Below are 19,406 nucleotides of genomic sequence, written 5' to 3' on the forward strand. Positions count from 1 at the left end.
CGGTGCTCTCTCCGCGCGGTGGGGGGGGTTCATATTACACCTGAGCCGGGGGTGTTCGTGTCCCTGGGGGGTGGGTCCTGGTCTTTGCCCCTGAGCGCTGGGCCCCGCCAAACTTCCAACAGTGGCCGAGCCTGGTCGGGCCATATTTACAACACCCCTTGTGGGCCCCCTTTTTTCCCCGGGGTTCCCCCCTCCTGGGTGGGGGCGGCGGGCCCCTGCCTTGCTCCTCCCTGGACCAACCGTGGGCCGGGTGGGTGGCTGCCTGGAGTGCGGAGCGGGTCTCCCTTGGGGGGTCCTGGCTCGTACCTGGGGTTGGGGCAGGGGGATGCCCGGAACTCCTGGGTGGTGATGGGGTGCTCGTCTGGGGCTGTGGGCGTCCTTCTCCGGTGGGGCCCTGCGTTGGGCTCTCCCGGCCCGGCAGGGGGGGCTGCTTTCCTGGTTGGGCTGGGGCGGCGCTCTCTTTCCCTCCGTGCCTCCCAGCTCTCTGGCCCTGTGGGCCTCACGGCGATCTTGCTGGCCCTGGCCTGGGTGGCGGTCTTGGTCGCCCGGGGGGCGGTTGTTCCTTGCCTGTTCCCGTGTGGCGTTGGGGGGATTCCGGCTGCCCCTGCGGCGGGGGTCTGGGTGTGGCTGGGCGCTCCTCCTCCTTCTTTTCACATTCCACCATCCATTTTAGAAGAACATAAACACTCACATGAGCACAGGTGTTAGCTCACCTTTGCACTAATAGTTTGCATGATTGAATGAATGAAAGATTTCACACTACTTGGTTTAAAGGCATAGGTATGCGTGTGTGAACACTATCTGTTTTGTGTACATGTTGACATTTTTGCAGCTAGCAAGTATGTTGATAACATTTCAGTGTGTGTGTGGACAGGCCCCGCCCTTTTTGTACTACATTTGAACCTTACCGTAATGATAAACAACCAGTAAACTGGTTGCTTTATGCTGCTTCATGGTCTTATCCCCCCTCCCCTCCTACCCCCCTCTCTCTAACATCCCTCCCTTTTTCTTCCCTTCTTTCCGTCCGGTCCAACACACAAAATTTTCAAACATGGTTTAAATTAATAAAGTTTGGCCTCAATTACAAAAGGGGTTTATCCAAACATACCTTTGGTTTGTATGAAGATTAATAACGCCTCTTGTTAAAGTAAAATATGTCCAACACAAGAGGCCCTCAGCTCTCATCTGCCTGCCCAGCTGTTGGACAGGACAAGTTAAAAAAAAAGATTTTATCATCTCTTTATTTGAATCCATCACAGAATGGATAAACATTTATTTTTCTATTCATGAAAAGCAGTAAAGTTGATTTTCTTTATAGCAATAGTTTTAATACAGACTTCATGTAAACTGTTGATAAATTCATACAATAAATCTACAGAATGAAACAATAAAACCTTTATTAACTTTTTCTGATTTTACACATTTAGACATTTGATGGAACTATGAGAAACAGCAACACATTTATACACACAAACACTTATAGCAGGGCAGTTTAATACATGTGATAAAAATGTACAACATTCTTTAGAACATACAAACATACACAAATATACACATAACCTAACTAGGATTAGGGGTGGGGGGGTCACTTGGGTTGGGGTTGGGGTTAGGATTAGTTTCAGGTCAGGGATGGGTGGAGGTTATGCTATGGATGGGATGGGGGGGGGGGGGGGGTTTGGTGGAGGTTAGGGTTAAGATGAGGTCAGGTGATGTGTCAGTCAATGCAGATTTGAGCAGATCTTTGACACCCCCTACTACAGGGGTCAGGGACCCCATTCTTCAGCTCCACCTGGAAAAGGGTGAGGACACAATCAGATCTATTTCCTGTTCTTCAAACAATGATGAATTGAGGTTTTAGTAAAACATCGTTGCTGTCGCTCACCTGAATCCTGTGGTTCCCTTTCACCACGTGGACACAGGTTATGATGTCACCATTGGGTGATATTAGAAAACCTGTGCCCCCACTCCTAAACAAGCTCAGGAGGGATGCACTTCTAAAGAGAGACAGAGGGGACAACAGATTTAAAGGGGCATGTATGCCATGCAATTATTAAGCCTACATGCATATATATATGACAATATGTTACCTTTGGCTCACTTAAGAACGATTTTTGAAAATATAAAGTTAGTTATTTTCGCAGCTCCATTTCTGCATATGTATGACAGCCCGCTCATTTTAATGGATTGGGGGGGCTGGTACTCAGAGAACAGGTTTTAGAAGAATCCTCAGAAATGCTTGAATAGATCAAAATACTGCTTTGGGGCTGTTTTTGGAGAGGAATTAACATGATATTATACTCAAAAAGTAGATTTTACATGATAAAGTCTCCATAAGGAGCTCATCTGTGTCTATGAAAGAAGCACTAATTTATTTCTGTTAACCCTGTAAAGCCCACTACATCAGAGACTTAAAAAGATCAATAATACTTAGAATTCATCTAGTTCTGGAGAACTGGATGGACTGCGGGACCCTTAACCTGGAGAAGGATGGCGGGTGCGGAGTTGTGTACTTCGTCTTGGCCTGATAGGGAAACTTAGAGCCACTTGCATGAACGGGACGTATTCAAAACAGTCTTGCAGTAACAGCAGCAAAGTTACAGTCACATCACCGTAAAACACCATGTATGAAGAAATCCCCAAAGGTTCATGTTTGCAGAAACAAAAAACATCATGCTGTAAACAAAATGCTTTAGAAAGAATAGTAATGCCCCCCACCTTCCAAGAAATTAGAGTAAAACAGTATCTGGGATTTACTTTTTGAGACAACGGGTAAAAATGATCTTGTGTGCCTGATCCAACCTGTACAGGATTCCCTGGAAATGTCACCATAAGCCATGTCCGTGGCCTGGAACCAGTTTTCCTGAGTGGATGGTTTTCTCTTTTATACCTTCCAACGCCCAGCTGATACAAATCCAATTAGGTTAAAGAATGGAGACTAAGGTGAAAACAAGACTAATGCAAATTGGGGATTTGTGTTAAACCATTGACATTGTCCCAGACAATAAAAAAAACGTATCTTTTCTGCCTTTCTCTTGCTGAATGTCTGTATTATTGTTGAAACAGTGAACCTGCTGAGTTGGTGGTTGACCTTTTGACCTGTTTCCTTCATGGTTCATTCTTCAACGGGTTCAGGTCTTGGTGTGGGTTCCGGTCTTGGTCTGACTTGCTTTGCTCCGTTATCCATCTTTGAAAAGCCGCTCAGTATTTCCAGGACTGCCCTGCCTTTGATCAGTACTGTGTTAATGGTAATAGAAGCCGTTTTGCCAATTTGTGTTAAGTTTTTGCATGTTGTACATTGGTACGAAAAGCAACCATGTTTGAAAGAGCCTATACCACATGTGTCAAACTCAAGGCCCGGGGGCCAAATGTGGCCCGCCATGTCATTTTAGTGGCCCTCAAGACCATAAAAGTTTTGAATTTCTTTTAATAAAAAATTAGATTTGGTGTGTATTTATTCATATCTAGGGAGAATTGAAATATCGGATTGGGTAACTAAACATTAGGACTTCAACACCGTCCATATAACCTAACCTGACAGAATCAAATGTAAAAGGATTTATGCTTGATTAACAAGCAAACATGTTTCTGTTCTATGCAACTGTAACTGTCACTTTAAAAAGTTTTAGTAAATAAATAATGAGTTATTAAGGAGTAGTTACATTCATTTTTCATTACATTTAGTTACATTTATAAGTTATATCTGGCCCTTTGAGGACAACCACTATGCTAATGTGGCCCTCAGTGAAAATGAGTTTGACACCCCTGGCCTATACCATGCTATTCTTAAGCCTTTCGCTCCTTGTGGGTGCCGCCCATTTCATGACGCCAACTGTGTCTGCGTCTCGTCTACGTTAACAGACAACATCCGAACTTTTGAAAAGATAGATGTGCATGACATGAGAGCGTTTAGCCGATTATTGCTACCTGAAAGTGGGCCTGTGTGTGTTAGTCTGGGGGCGGTGCTGGCAGCCCTTCCTGGAAGGGGCTGTTCCTCACTTTGTGACATCACAATGTGAGGACCCCCTCGCTTTCATGGATTAGGAGGGGCTGGTGCTCAGAGAGCAGGGTTTTAGAGGAATACTCAGAAATGCGTCAATGGATCAAAATACCACTTTGGGGTTCATATTGAGAAATCAACATAATAACACACTTAAAGCTAAAACAAAGTTGCTTTTGCATGATGAAAGTCATTTAAAAGTCAGAATATATCATGCATCTTGCAAAGCTTAGACTCAGAGTTTTTCTAATTGGGCCTGAACTGCAAATTGTATTTTAGGTTTGGACCAAAGAACGATGTTTTTAGGAAAAGAATTAAAGCTGTTGATAATCTGGTTTAGAGAATGGCACTTAGAGTTTTTCCAATCGGGACAAACTGTACTACTCCATGTGTTGAATAGAAGCTTCTGACTGGACCGAGCGTAACCCTTTAGAAACCTTTAACCAATGTAATGAAAGCCATCCCTCAGACTTTGGTCCAAATGTCCTCTGGTTCATAAGGATCATATTCAACTTCCATCTCTGTTGTTCTATGGTCGACCGGTTAATTCAAAACTTTCAAACTCATTTATACAACCTTTGTTTGTTAGAAAAATGTTTCCAACATCTAAAAAAAAAAAATCAGTGTCACAGCATTACACAAAAGAGGAAATGTGCTAGTTAAGATGTCAATTTATTAAATATCCAAGTCTTCCAAAATACAAAAAAATCTATTTAAAAATAATTAATGCAGTTTATCCACGCAAGGAACTACTACATAAACATTTTGGTTTTCAAAAAAAACCCTATTCTTTCTGCGATATCAATTGAAACACTCGATCGTCTTTTTTAAATGTATGTTAACAGTTTCGGGTGGATTTTTTTTGTTGGTCCATCATATAATTTGTAGTAGTTTCTGGTGAGGGGTGGGATTATATAAATTCGCTTCCTTCCACTTTCCCTTTCAAGCAATATTTATTAATATGTCTAATTATCCAAAGTTTGATTAGTTATTGTACGAATGTGTAATTGATGATTGTATTGTTTTTGTGTATTATTCCCAGTTGATTGCTTGAAATAAACCATTTCAAAAAAGATAAAATAAATAAATAATAATTTCTTGATTTGGTTTGGTATTTAATACTCTATTAATATCTGGGACATTTTTCATTCATAAGAGCAGATTTATAAAAAATCAAACCATTATTTACTACATTTTATAAAGAGATCTGTTTATACTTTAAATCGCTGAAATTAGTGAAAGACCACAAAACTGTCCATTTTCATTCTTGTTGTATGACAATCCATAGTAATATTGTGGACTACAATTCTAATTTTATTTTATTGCATTTTATCATGTTCTTTTTCTTTTTTTTATTTAGTTCTGTTTTATTTATGTGAATATGTCTGTCATCTTTTGATGTTCTAATAAAAAAATTAAATAAAAAAGAAACCTTTATCCGTAGACTTTTATTTAAAAACACCTTTCCAGTAGGAGCAAAGATCCGGGTTGTTTACTGAGCATTTGTAGTTTCTGGCAATATTTTAAACAAGCTGAATTATGATTGGTTTAGTTGCTGTCAGTCACTCTAGGGGTAGATTTGATTGGTCAGCAGACCGCTCTCTGTGAGCTAGCAGTTTCCCGGAAGTAGCGAGGACAGAAGCGAAGTAGCTTGTTTTAAGCGTTTACCAGACAGAAAGCAGCTTCAAACCCGCGGATGCAGAGCTGAACAGAGACATGCCTTAATGTATTTCATCCGTGAGTATGTCACGTTTCTGCTCCCGCAACAACCTTTTCAGCAGGCTGTCATGCTGCGTTAGCTAGCTTGCTTGCAGCGCTCGTGCGTACATAGGCAGGCTCGTGCGTCGGTCGGGTTAGACTGTTTTTCAACTGTAAAGCCAAGATTACATGCAAATGTGCAGTTTATGTGAGTACGAAATCCAGCCCAGTTATGTGATTTTATTTCGCGCAGAAGCCCCTGAAATCATGGAGTTTAGGAGCTATTTATGGAACACTGAAACCTGCGGATAAAAAAATAATGTTGTTCATTTGGCTGCACACTGAGAACAGAGATGTTGTAATTATGCGACACACAGGACAGAACCCGCGGCGCTATGGGGTTTTTGTGTGGTTTAGGGAGGGAGATTATCCGTGGTCTTACATGTTTTCCATTTTCTAAAATCTTCTCCCACAGTTGATTTCTTCACATCAAGCTGCTTACCTTGTGGACCCCACAAGTCAGCACAAGGGTTGAGCAATTTACACACAGTTGGCCGACTAAATACTTTTTTGCCCCACTGTAAATGCACCTAATTACCAGGATATTCTCACACCCTTTATGGTGCTTTCTGCTCACTAACTTTTTTTGAGGAAATGCTGCTTTTTAAAGCTCACAATAGCTGCTACATGGACAAAAGTAATCGGAAAGAATGCCTGATCGGAAGAAAAGTGCGTCATGTAAACATGTCGTTAGGAATCCTCTGCCCCGATCAGACTCATTCGGATCAAAATTTCTTTCCGATCAAGATAGGTGGGTTGTGCCTGTTGTTCATGTAAACGGTTCATTCCGATCGTGGGTCACGACTGCTCTGGTTTTACGTCATGCATAGAAGGTGTTTTGCTCCGGAGAAGGCTTTGGAGCGCAATTAGGACCCACCGGCTGCTCCGCGGACGCTTCTGCACCCTGCGGGCTCCTCGCCTCTTCCTTCCCTCCGAGAGGGCGCTCCTCCCTGTGCGCCCCGTGGGCTCGGCTGCCAGTGGACCGAGCGAGCTGTGTCTCTGAGCAGAGCAGCCGGACTTATAGCTTTGTGTTTGAGGGAACGGGAGGATGCTTTGTTACGTTTGCGCTATGTGTGGGACACTTAGGACTGCGATTCGTCCCGCAGCTCTAGGTGAACGAGCTGCCGAACTCAGAAGAACCGGGTCTCACGGTGGAACTGTGTCTTCGAGCAGAGCTCGGACCGTCAGCTCACACAGCGGCTTTGGGGCGGTGTGTGAGCTTTTCAAAGCAGAAATGTCTCTCAGTCCTTAGAAACTGTTCAAACAATCACGTGGATTTGTGTTTCCAGTCGTGTCCCGACAAAATACAGGCTGATGTTATTCCCACATGTTTACGTGCAGCCAAGCTGCAGATTGCAGCTTTTCCGCATGGATTTATGTTCATCAAAGGCTAAATGTTGTTATCGCGTGTTAGCCTTCTCTTAATCCTGGCTTCCAGCTCCGTTCCAACACAAAAAAGAACCGACCACACGGATTAAAATTAAGCTTGGACGAGGAAAACAAGGATTTGCATGGTCGTATTTGTAAGTGGATGCATCAGAATGGAGTGGAGCAGGGAGCTTGAGGCCTTCTGATTGCAGCACCTATGTCACAGCTACACGCTTTTTCAAACGACATTTTTTTCCCCCGTTCCTGATTCACAACGATCTGAATAAAGAAATACTCAAACGCAGTTTTAATCTTAATTTCCTTAATGTATGTCCTCCATCATCAGAAAAATACCACAAGAACGTGTTAAAAACACCATTTAATCAGAGCGGGTCTTTAACGACTGTGGTGTTGCTGTGCTTGGTTATCCAGCATATGTGCCTGATAGAGAATTTTTGGGATGTTTTTTAGAAAAAAATGACAAGACCCAGCAATGCAGATGACCTGAAGGCAGCTGTCAAAGTAACCTGGGGTTCCATCACTCTGAGACTTATATCCTCCTTGCCCCAGTGCTTCAATGCAGTAATTCAGGCTAAAGGAGGACCAAACAAGTGTGGAGTGCATAGAAATGGCTATAATTTTTAGAGGACCGACATTTATGCTAAAAAAATATTTTTTATTATTGATCTGATGTGATCTTCAAATTTTTGAAGATACAAAATGTCAGTTTTCAATATTTATAGGCTAGAACAATCAAATTTGAAGACAAAACTTGAATGTTTTGAGCTGTGTAAAATATTTATACACCACTTTCACTTTGTGAAACTAACTATTTTACAATATCCTCTTACTTGTGCATGGGTTTTCTTTTCTTTTGAGTCCTTGTTACGTAGCATCATGTAAGATTAATATTTCTTTTTTTAAATGAACGGACCAGTTTTCTTGTGGAAGCATACAAGCTGTCAGCATTTGACCTTAAACCAAAGTTCAAGAGCGAGACGGTGGTAGAGTACTAGAGTAAACGGGTTATCAAAGAAGATTAGACCAAAGTTTTTATTTTTATGTATTTATTTATCAGTTTATTTGACAGAGACATTGTACATTAAAAAATGTCTGTAAATACATCAGTTATCCAAAAGGCTATTTTTCATTTGAAGTCCCTGGACAGGTGCTAAATGTGTTTCCCTAAAAACAAAATGAAATTATTAAAAAAAGTACATCGTAAACATATATGAGAATTAGAAGTCAACATTGCAAGACCTCCACTACACCTGCTGAGACGTGTCCTCACCCTACCGTACCATACAGTTGTTTAGCAGATAAAGTCCATTTACAAGCTAAGAACAAAATTTGATTATAGACTATTCAAGACGGCCTAAAAAATTAAGAAAAATCAAATGCCTTGAAGGCCGGCCTCCTGCTAGTTGTCTATAAACCTTCCCTTATGTTCTATTGATTACCTGGATCAGGTATATTTAGCCAATAAGGAGCTTCCATGGCAGGTTGGTTGGAAAACTTGTAGGACACCGGCCCGGAAACCTGGTTGTGGGCACCCCCGTTTTAACCCTTTAACACAGAAGCTTTAGCTCCAGTGTTGGCGTTCTTTTGACTATCGTAACTCTTCAGCCAGTTACACAAATATCATAAATCCGCTGGTTCTGTCACACAGAAGAGTGACTTTGTGGCATTATCCGACACATTGTGTTAGTAATGTTACATATTGGAGCAAAGCCAATGTAAAAAGCCGCTTTTCTCCACGTCAGAATTGGCTAATTCATGTTTAGCGTGTAAATGGACAGGAAGTTGCAGTATATTAAAGAGTGTGGGTTTATTTAGGTGTCGTTGGCGACATCAGACTTTGAAAGTCTTCAACTGCCTCGTCTGTTACCATAACAAACGTGGCTGTGGTGCAAAGGTGGAGCGGTTGACCTCTGATTGGAATAGGAAAGAGGCGTGTGTGTGTCAAAGTGTCCTTCGGCAAGACGCTGATCCCCACATTGCTCCTGGTGGTTATAGGTTGCCGCCGGTGTTCGGCAGCACTGCACAAATGCGTGTGTGAATGGGACCCTCACTGTAAAGCGCTTTGGGCCTTAAAGGATGGCAGAAAGGCGCTAAGTTAGAACACAGCATTTACCATCACAGCCCTCACATGTGATCGACTCATCTGTTGGTTACAGCTGAAGCCAGCATCGACGGTGCGACCTCCCGTTCGTACAGCATCCAGATGAGGAGCGCTGGCAGCACGCAGCCTACGCACAGACGAGATGCTGGAGTCTGGATTCAAACCAAAAGCCTTCTCTACAAGAACATTCTCATCAAGTGGAGGACAAAGCAGCAGAGCCTCCAGGTGCTGAGCGTTCAGCAGAATCTGTCAGTGCACCGACTGAGCGGCCTTTCAGTTTCCTTCCTATTTAGCTGACATCTAAACACTGATAAGTGTGGATTGGTGTGTTTCTGTACCCCTTACCCCGTCCTGTTGCACATTTTCATGTCAAATGAAAAGGCCTATTCCATGTGCTGTCCTTCAGCCACCATTGAGAAGTGTATAATGTTGTGAGTCACAGTGCCTTATTTTAAGCTTTGAAGCTGGTATATAAACAGGCCCTGCCTTCCTTCTGCCTCTAAATCTATTCTGCTTTCTTGCAGAGGACAGTTTAGGGTGTCTGTTACAGATTAAAACATCGTACTGTGACAGGAAAGGAAAGGTTTCTCTGTTTCTGTACTCCTATTCACAGACAAACAGGGCGTGCGCTGAAGCAACCAGTTCAGTAACGCGTCTCTGTCCTACATTTCCTTATTCTACTGCTGCCTCTGTTTTCAGAAGCAGCAGTAAACATTTTCCTGGAACCATGAGTACAAGCTACATTGTGAAAAGGCATCCGTTTGCACACAAACATCACTGGTTTTAAAGAAAAAAGTGCATGAAGTCATTTCCTTAAATGCATGAGACTCTCCTCTGTGCCTACAGGAGCTCATCCTCCCTCTTCTGCTCCTGGGTCTCCTCATACTCATCAGCATCCTCAATCCTCATATCTATTATGAAGGCATCGACACCAAGGAGCTGGAGAATGACATCTCCTTCAAGGATGTGGAGGTCCTGGGCTACACACCCCCCACCAACATCACCTCCCACATCATGGAGGAGGTGGCTCTGGTGTTGAGTAAGTCTGGAAGCCCTTGTGGCCGACGGCGGCTCGTTCAATGGCCCCTCTGACCCGTTCCTGTTACAGACTTGCAGGACCGCCTTCACGTGTTTGACACTGAGGAGGACCTGGAGAACGACAGCCTACACAGGCCGTCCAGTTTCATCGGTGTGGTGTTTTTGGACAGCTCTGCCATGTCCTACAGTCTGCGCTTTCCCCACAACAAGGTGCCGCTTCCCAGTGACTTCACAGAGTCCATTGGTGAGTCTGCTTGGATAAGAGGAGTCGATAAATGATCTTTATTGTCGTTGCTCATACAAACAATACAATTCTGGGGTATTCCCAGTCAGTACATCTTTAAACAAACACAGTTGGAAAGAAAAAGCCTTTTGTTGAATTTGTGTTAAAACGATGAAGCACAAAAATGTCTCCAACCTCCCGGCCACGGACCTGTACCAATCCGTGGGTTACTTGGAACTGGGCCCCTGAAAAAACAAAAGTACAGTACATGTGGTACTGAAGCTGTAAAAGGTGGACTAACATCATATTGAACTCTATGGGTTTAGGAATGAGATGGCGTTTCAGTTCACGTTAGTCAAGGCAGGTGAGCCAATACTTACGGTTAAACAGTGTAAAAGTTGGCATCCGGTTGTTAAACTCCACTTTGCCGTTTGAGAGAAAACCTATATCACGTTGTAATCGGTCGTCTTAAAACAGTAGAAAAATAGTTTAAATGTGCTGCAGATATTTTGGAGAGGATGAAGATTCATTGAGATAATTTTTTTATTTGAAAATTAGATTTTCAGGAAATCGAAAGCGTAAAAAAAATTAATTGTCAACCACAGCCTCATACAGACCTGTCCATGAAAATATAGTCTGACATTAAACTGCTATGTGGTTGGGAAACCCGGGGCTGTAACATTGAATTTTTTCTTGGGGTCAAATTGGCGTCATTTTTTTTGATGGATAAATATGACAACAGCCTTCAGTTAGCTCCTCCTGTCCCTGGTTGGATCAGATTTAGTAAAGCTTAAGGCTGTGACCGGCTCAGAGGGTGTGGGCCTATTCCTTAGGATACTGTAGAGGGTATAGCTCATCTAAACCCCTGGTGTGAAGGGGTCAGAAAATCATTTTTGACACATAAGCAGCCTGAGCTTCTCGTGTCTCAAGCTACGGTCACACCGGCCACTCCTGAACATATGTAGCCCATGGTGTTCACACTGGACAAGTGAGGGGGGGCTATTCTTCTTCTTCTTTTACTGTTTACTAGCGCATGTCCACCACCAACAGTTGGAAGAGGCTTGGTGTGAAATGTGGAAGCATCTTCAGGCTTCTTCTTTCACAGCTCTATTCTGATATATGAAAGATTTGGAATCATCGAATTCCAGGCGTGCTCTAACTGCAATTATTAATTTCTCCTCCATGATCAATTCTCAAATGACTGGTACTCCCATGAATTAAAAAATTAATGTATTTACGTCACGACGAAATCCGAGTCCCTGATTGCTCAAAGTTGGACCTGGTTTAACTTTCAACACGCTTTCAATGGGTTCTGACATAGAGCCTGAAAACGGTCTTAAAAATGTGCATAGCAACGCATGAACCCAAGAGTGTTGAATACAGAAGCCTGAAACACACATTTACGTGTGTTTACATAGACTTTTCATTGGAAGTGGTTGCTTGAACGCGTGTTGCAGAGGGCAGTGTGAACATGGCTTTGGAGCTCATGTTTCTGTTTCTTGTTCTGCAGCTGGCTGCTTCAGCGAGTCGATCAACTGTAGGGCCGCTAACTACTGGTACTCTGGGTTCGTCCTCCTCCAGACCCAAATCGACGCTGCAATCATTGAGGTGGGACACACTGCAGACATGCAAAGATAATACATGCCAATGAAGCTCCTTCTTCATCCAGGTGACGCCTTGAGGTTGAATGGTGACATCAGCTGTCACCATTCAACCTCAAGACAAAGATACGATTCTGGACCTCCTGCCCACCAATGAAGCGTTTAGTTGGTAGATATGGTCTGTTCCTCTGTGTGAGTCTGTCCTCATGTGTGCAGATGCAGACAAGGCGCTCGGTGTGGAACGAGATGAAGGTGAATGTGGTAATGATGGGTCAGCCTGGCGCCGTGGAGGTGCACAAGTTCTCCCATGCTCTCATCTCCATCTACCTTGTTCTGGCTTTCACCCCTTTCGTCACCTTCCTAATCGTCAATGTAGTAGCTGAGAAAGAGCATCGTCTCAAAGACACTATGAACATGATGGGACTCTATAACACAGCCTTCTGGTGAGGAGTGTCAGCTGCTCGAACATTCTCCTGTGCGTGTGGAGGTCCACATATTTTCCTGTCTCGCTGCAGGTTGTCTTGGGGCCTCCTGTATGCTGCTCTAGTGACCGCCATGTCCGTCCTGATGGCCATCATTGCCACCTTCACAGCACTGTTTCCTAATAGTGACTTCTTCATCATCTGTTTCTTCATCTTCCTTTATGGAATCTCATCTGTAAGTATCGGCTGCCCTTCTTATACCTGTGTGTGTATTTTTTTTATTTTTTTTTTTTATTTTTCATTATTTATCCCACGAAATAATAATAATTAGAAATAATTCCCAGGGGAATTTCTCCCCTTGGGGGATGGGTCACCTTTGAGCGGTGAGCTGCAGCCGAACCGCACGCGGGAGGCGGTAGCGTTAAGGGGTCTTGCCTAAGGACCCTCACTGGGTGATGTTAACTGCTCAGCATTGATATGGTAATTGCCCCCAGTACCATTGCTCATTCCCCTCCGGGAATCGAACCCCATTAATACCTGCATGGTAGCTTCCCACCTTACCAACCGAGCTACCCAGCCGCTAAGTTTGGAACTGGCCTCAGAACTTTGAAGGATCTAGTGACCGTTGGTGTTTCTTTGAACCATCTGGACTACATCGCCCAGAGGCATGAAGGATTTAGGACTTTAGCTCAGGCTTTGATGCTGCAGTCAGATCAGTTCTGTAAGGCTAAAAGTGACTTTAGCATCAAGAATTAGAGAAGTTAATGCCATATTCCAAAGTTTGGATGACGAAAATGTATAGAAATGTCACCCATACAGTGACTCAACATTTACATTAGTTTTTGTTTTATTTTGAAAACAGGAAGTGTAGTAAGTGGAGGAGAGCATTGTAGATCAACTGATTCTGAATTGGAGAAATGCAGCTTAGCGCTGATACGAAACACTTTAAGTCAGTAAAGTGTTGCATATCAGCTCAAAGCTGATGTAAAAAGCCACCAGAGTCAGGTGGTTCACGTTGGTGGCATTGGTCAAAGATTTACGGTAAGTCAAAAAAAACGGCACCGGCGTCATCTCCTCCAAAAGGAGGACCTGTTTAACAGTACAGGTCTAAATTTGAGCTGCTCCAAGTATGTGTCACATCTGATGAGCATCGAATAACAGCACAGGCTGCACCGTGTCCAATGTATGCTGCTTTTATGATCCTTAGCATTTGCCCTCAAAGTGCAGTTTGTTTGGTTGCCATGATCACTCTTGTTCCATTTTTGGAGCCAGAATTAGATCTGTTACGGTGTGGGATTTTTGATCACTGCGGTGATGAACCAGCAGGGGGCGTGGTGTCGTCGTTAACCGCTCTCTGGCGGGCGGCCGCGTCGCGCACTCGTGCGGTGATGCTGTTATCGTCACACGCCTAGGCAGAATATTTGTAACCTAAGTGTAAAACATGACAGAATATGCTTTGATGTTCGTCGTGTGACAGTATCACCTATTAGTTTTGTATAAAGACACCAATATTTGGAACCACTTGCATTGCAACAAAAATGAACATGACAACACAGGGGTCCATATGTTAAGAAGCGAGAGTTGAGTGTTTGCTGGACTCAACATAAATAGATTAGAAGCATGAACAGGCACTTATTTCTGATGTGGGCAGACGGTGAGTCATGGCTGACAGTGGAAGCCGTAAACAGTAACCATGAACGTTGGAGGGGTTTTTTCCTGCCAGAAATAATGATCAATCAACCTGCTAATCCCTGCTCTGCATTGTTTGTTCAGCCGACATTCTGTGAGTTGGTGGTGTTTTGCAATCTGCAGATTTTCTTCTCCTTCATGCTGACTCCACTGTTCAAAAAGCCCAAAGTGGCGAGCACGGTGGGCTCCATGCTGACCGTGGTGTTTGGCTGCCTGTCTCTCTTCACCGTGCTTATGAAGGACTTCCCTCAGCCACTGGTGTGGCTTCTGTGCCTGCTGTCGCCCAGCGCCTTCTCAATTGGCATTGCACAGGTAGAAGAACAAATGGGAGACTTTTTATGTCAGTTTTTGTCAAAGTTTCTTTGAGTACAGAGCTGATCTATGTACCATGGACCTGTTAGGTGGTTTATCTAGAGGCGCAAGGAGATGGAGCAGTGTTTTCCTCACTGACCAGTGGTCCTCATCCACTCTACGTCCCTCTGGTTATGCTGGTTCTGGATTGCATCCTCTACCTTCTGTTGGCCATCTACCTGGACCAAGTACTGCCAGGTGAGAACAACCCGTGTTCCTTACATTTTTTTTTATTATATATTTTTTCTGAACTTGTCCTGTCCAACAGCTGAGCAAACAGACAGATTGGACAGATTTTACTGTGACAGTAGGGCTTTATGGATCTTCAGACAAACAGAGTGTATATTTGTATAAACCCCTTTTGTATTTGAGGCTTAGCTTTATTTAAAAAAAATTTGTATATATATATGCATTACTTGTTGAACCGGACAGAAAGGCAAGCAGAAGAAGACAGCGGGATTTTGGGGGTGAAGATGGGGGGAGGGGGTGTCATGAGATAAGAGTGTCAGAAGTAAATTCCATGACTTAGTTCCCACATACACACACCAACCCAGGAAAATGTTTATAACTTTCTCCATTTTTTTTGCCCCCAACATGAAGGCGAGTTTGGAATGAGGAGATCCTTGGTCTACTTCTTGCAGCCATCCTACTGGTCCAGGCACAGAAAGCGCTACGTTAAAGTAACCTCAGTGTTTGAGACGGAAACCAACGGCATTCCAGACTCCACTGACCAGTCTGACGAGTCTAACGAGTTTGTGGAGCCCGTTTCCTCCGAGTTTAGAGGAAAAGAAGCCATTCGGTAAGCGCTAGAAAAACTTGTTCTGAGCCTAAAATGCAAACTTTGTCATAGGCTGTGGGCCTGTCCCCCGATTAATCTGTTCTTGCTCACGTGTGAGTTCTCAGAAAAACCACTGACTGTGACACCTCAGGAAAACACAGGGGTTACAAGCAAGAGGCAAATGCTACTTGTTTTATTTATTTATTTTTTGGTTAAGTTTTTGAAATCTAAATCACGGTACAGACATCATTGGAGGACTGCTAATCTCATGATCTTTTATTAGTGGAACCTTTTGCTCCATAGGACTTCTTTTAAGATAAAAATTAGGATGACCTATCTGATAATCCTTAGCAAAGAAGACCCTAAAGACTCAAAGACCCTTGAACTTTAACCCTTTATCACCAGAGCTTTAGCTCCAGGGTTGACATTTCTTCAACTTTTAAGCCAATTCACGTAATTCCAGCGGATTCTGACATGGAAAAAAGCAGCCTTGTGCTGACATGTAACACTTCACAACAGGCCTGCTTGTTCCTGGTTCTGGAGATCTACCACCCTGCTGTTGTCCAGCCCTCCCTGCACTGTTAGCTGCTGATTATCTCAGAATGTGGAGACATCTGATTGAGCTAATCAGCAGCTAGCAGGGCTTGGAGATTTGGAAAACTCGAAGGGGTGGTAGATCTCCACGACCAGTACCAAGCAGCCCTGCTTTACAGTAGTGACTTTTTTTCACAATGAAGATAAATCTGCAGATTCTGTGCGGCTTTATGCCGCTATGCAACACTTTACAAACACAAAGGAAGGGGGGTGAAAAAGCCGCTCTTCTCCGCGTCAGAATGGGCGGATTCACGTTGATCGCGTAAACGGTCAAATATTTACAGGATGTCAAAGAGCGTATTGTTTTGACGTCACAACAGGTTGTACTTACTGAAAGCACATTTGTGTCAAAACATAAGATATGGGGTGTGGGGGTGCGTGGTGGGGGGGGTGGTCCCTTTGCCTGTGCTGGGGGGGGTTGGCGGGGGGCGCTGCTCGGGGGGGGGGGCAGCGGCGCTGGATGGGCTTCCCATCTACGCCTGGGGCTGGGATCGGCCCTTCCCTGGCTCTGGGGCGGGACGGGACAACCCTCTTGGGGCCCCCGGTCGCTCTGGGTGTCCTCCGCTTCGGCTGCGGGGTCTGGGGGGGGGGGGGGGGGGGGGGGTCTTGTCGGCCCTGACCTGTGGGGGGGCATTCTGGGGGAGGGGGGGGTCCACTATTGGTACGGGGCAGGGGGGGTTGACGGGTCGGGGTCTCCGCTGAGGCCATCGGCGGTTTAGTTGGTTTTAAGGCATAAGTATGCGTGTGTGAACACTATCTGTTTTGTGTACATGTCGACAGGTGGACATTTTTGCAGCTAGCAGGTGTGTTTATAACATTTGAGTGTGTGTGTGGACAGGCCCCGCCCTTTTTGTACTGCATTTGAACCTTACCATAATGATTAACAACCAGTAAACTTGTTGCTGTATGCTGCTTCATGGTCTTATCCCCCTTCCCCTCCTATTATCACCCCCTACCCCCCCCTCTCTCTAGCGTCCCTCTCTCTTCTTCCCCTCTTTCCTTTTCCGTCCGGTCCAACACCAAAGATTTTCAGACATGATTGAAATTAATAAAGTTTGGCCTCAATTACAAAAGGGGTTTATTCAGACATACCTTTAGTTTGTCAGAAGATTAATAACCCCTCTTGTTAAAGTAAAATATGTCCAACACAAGAGGCCCTCAGCTCTCGTCTGTCTGCCCAGCTGTTGGACAGGACAAGTTAAAAAAAAGAAAGAAAAAAAAACAAAAAAAAAAAACATAAGATATGTTTGACAGACGGAGGATTGTGTATCTAAGAAAGGAAAACAGGCAGGTAAAGATGCAAGTCTAACAATTTCAGGTACAGCTCTAGTTACAAGATTACAATTTATGGCGGTGTTCTCTCATGAATTTACTGTGCGTTTGTAAGGATAGAATCATTTCTTTGAATGTAAAGCTCTTGCACCCACGACTGGATGAAGCTCGTCTGCTGGACTTTTATATATGTAGTTGTAGATTTAGATAAGTTAATTCTTCTCTAAGAGTTCTGGTACATCGCCTGTCCGTCCTGGGGGAGGATCCCTCCTTCATGTGGGCACCCCTGAGGTTTCTTCGTTTTTACGGAATCCGGTTTTTGGGAGTTTTTCCTTACCGCGAAGGGGGGTCTAAGGGCAGGGATGCCAGTATAGCCTAGTCAGTTTGTTAGTTCATTTTAGTATTTTTCTATTGAACTCTTTGTATTCGTGATCCTTTTGAGTTCATGTTTTACTTCGAAGCCCATCGAGACGACTGTTGTTGTGATTTTGGGCTATACAAATAAAATTGAATTGAATTGAATTGCACCATGTGGGTCATTGATTACAGCACAATATATTAGATTGTGAAACATTTATCAATTGAAAATATCTACAGTTTTTCCGATTCAATCCTATGAATTATGAAGTGCCAATGTGAATCAGCTATTCTTTTTCCACAGATTTTTAAAACATAAATATTGATGTTTGCATTAAGGTTTGTATTTTTATATTTCCTCGTCCCTTATGCAGCTTTGTTTTGCTTGGAGGTCTTTGTAAATGAGGCTCCGGGTCTCTCATCTGGTGGATTTGAAGGACCTGTTTCTCTCGGCTGACCCACTGTGTCTCTGTTCTTCTTTCTGCGTGTTTGACAGGATCACAAACATCGGGAAATCTTTCAAGGACAAGGACGGCATGGTAGAAGCTCTGAAAGGTCTGTGCATTTAGCCGGAGCAGAATTAAAGACCAACTCTGATCAAAAACCTGTTCTTGATGCATTTTTCTGTGGAGAAACCACATAATCATAACTAAATGACTGGGAATGCTTTTGTAAAACTATGATTGGAGTGGCTCTTTGAAGCAGCAGAACTAGAACATGTTTGGGTTTTTCTGATTATTCTCTTTCCGGACTTCTTAGACATGACCTTTGACATCTACGAGGGCCAGATCACCGCTCTTCTGGGGCACAGCGGGGCTGGGAAATCCACGCTTATGAGCATCCTGTGTGGCATCTGCCCCCCCACAACAGGCTCCGCCTCCATGTTTGGCTCTCCAATCACAGAGATGGCAGATGGCGCAGAGATGAAGCAGCTGGTGGGAGTCTGTCCGCAGTTTAACATCGTCTTCGACGTGCTCACCGTGGAGGAGCACCTTGGTGTTTTTGCCGCCATCAAAGGAATCCCGCCAGCAGACGTGGACTCGGAGGTGAGCAGATGCAGGCTTTCATTTCAGAGTTTAGCGTTGTGGTCATGCATATGTACGCATGCAGTTTCTCGTAACTACTGTTGTTGTTTGGTGCTGAGCAGTATTGTGTTTGATCAACAGGTTAGCAAAGTGCTGAAGGATCTCGAGTTGGACAAAATAAGGAGCGCTCAGGTCAAGAATCTCAGCGCAGGCCAGAAGAGGAAGCTCTCCGTGGGCATCGCCATCCTCGGGGATCCCAAAGTATGGAGACGGTCTTTAGTTTCTGTGCTTGGCGGGCCGTCAGGGGTTCGGTGTTGAGATTGTGTGCCTTTTGCCAGGTCCTGCTGCTGGATGAACCCACAGCGGGTATGGACCCCAGCTCCCGGCACCAGGTGTGGTCTCTGCTGAAGAGCCGCCGCGCCGGCCGGGTCATTGTGCTCAGCACGCACTATATGGACGAGGCAGACATCCTCGCAGGTACGCAGTCCGACAAACACGGGGAAAGCAGAGGCGACACTACAGGAACGTACTGCACAGATGTGCAGCTGATCTCATGGCATGGCATGCTTAACATGATAAGCATGTGATTGACAGGGACAGCGGACCAAGTCAACGTTTACACCCGAGAACAGTTAATAGAGTCATTTTGAATTATTTGTCCCTCCTCATAGATCGGAAAGCTGTGATTTCACATGGGCAGCTTAAATGTGTGGGCTCCTCCTTGTACCTGAAGACCAAGTGTGGAGTGGGCTACCATCTCAGGTCAGTGACTTAGTCTTTCTTATTCAGAAGGGCTCAGAGTCCAGTTGCA

General features: G+C 44.2%; 1 protein-coding gene and 1 long non-coding RNA gene across 7 annotated transcripts in view; one reads left to right on the forward strand and one right to left on the reverse strand.

Moving 5' to 3' along the window:
* Nucleotides 1–1,306: 1,306 nt before the first annotated feature.
* LOC105358030 (uncharacterized) lies at nucleotides 1,307–2,388 on the reverse strand. The gene is made up of 2 exons (XR_002872214.2): nucleotides 1,883–2,388; nucleotides 1,307–1,789 (listed from the first exon to the last, which is right to left on the reverse strand). It is a non-coding gene; the product is annotated as an uncharacterized LOC105358030 (long non-coding RNA).
* Nucleotides 2,389–5,561: 3,173 nt separating this feature from the next.
* The window catches only part of abca5 (ATP-binding cassette, sub-family A (ABC1), member 5), a 28,869-nt gene continuing 15,024 nt past the window's right edge, over nucleotides 5,562–19,406 (forward strand). For 2 of the 6 annotated variants that reach the window (XR_013651771.1, XM_004080673.5), the window contains exons 1-15: nucleotides 5,562–5,734; nucleotides 9,301–9,470; nucleotides 10,092–10,284; nucleotides 10,354–10,527; nucleotides 12,017–12,114; nucleotides 12,324–12,550; nucleotides 12,623–12,764; nucleotides 14,342–14,530; nucleotides 14,620–14,767; nucleotides 15,170–15,368; nucleotides 18,067–18,125; nucleotides 18,330–18,616; nucleotides 18,737–18,856; nucleotides 18,934–19,072; nucleotides 19,267–19,357. Coding sequence is in view for 4 of the 6 variants with exons in the window: in XM_004080673.5 (XP_004080721.1) it covers nucleotides 5,722–5,734; nucleotides 9,301–9,470; nucleotides 10,092–10,284; nucleotides 10,354–10,527; nucleotides 12,017–12,114; nucleotides 12,324–12,550; nucleotides 12,623–12,764; nucleotides 14,342–14,530; nucleotides 14,620–14,767; nucleotides 15,170–15,368; nucleotides 18,067–18,125; nucleotides 18,330–18,616; nucleotides 18,737–18,856; nucleotides 18,934–19,072; nucleotides 19,267–19,357 (2,249 nt within the window). In the remaining 2 variants the exon portion in view is untranslated. Of the gene's footprint in view, nucleotides 5,739–5,760; nucleotides 5,904–9,300; nucleotides 9,471–10,091; nucleotides 10,285–10,353; nucleotides 10,528–12,016; nucleotides 12,115–12,323; nucleotides 12,551–12,622; nucleotides 12,765–14,341; nucleotides 14,531–14,619; nucleotides 14,768–15,169; nucleotides 15,369–18,066; nucleotides 18,126–18,329; nucleotides 18,617–18,736; nucleotides 18,857–18,933; nucleotides 19,073–19,266; nucleotides 19,358–19,406 lie in introns of those variants that run through there. The other 4 variants (XR_002872187.2, XM_020712027.3, XM_011488467.4 and 1 more) reach the window with 3 other exon arrangements.

This window comes from Oryzias latipes, chromosome 19, assembly GCF_053564925.1.
Source record: "Oryzias latipes strain Hd-rR chromosome 19, Olatipes_Hd-rR_3.1".
In the NCBI taxonomy this organism is placed as follows: domain Eukaryota; kingdom Metazoa; phylum Chordata; class Actinopteri; order Beloniformes; family Adrianichthyidae; genus Oryzias; species Oryzias latipes.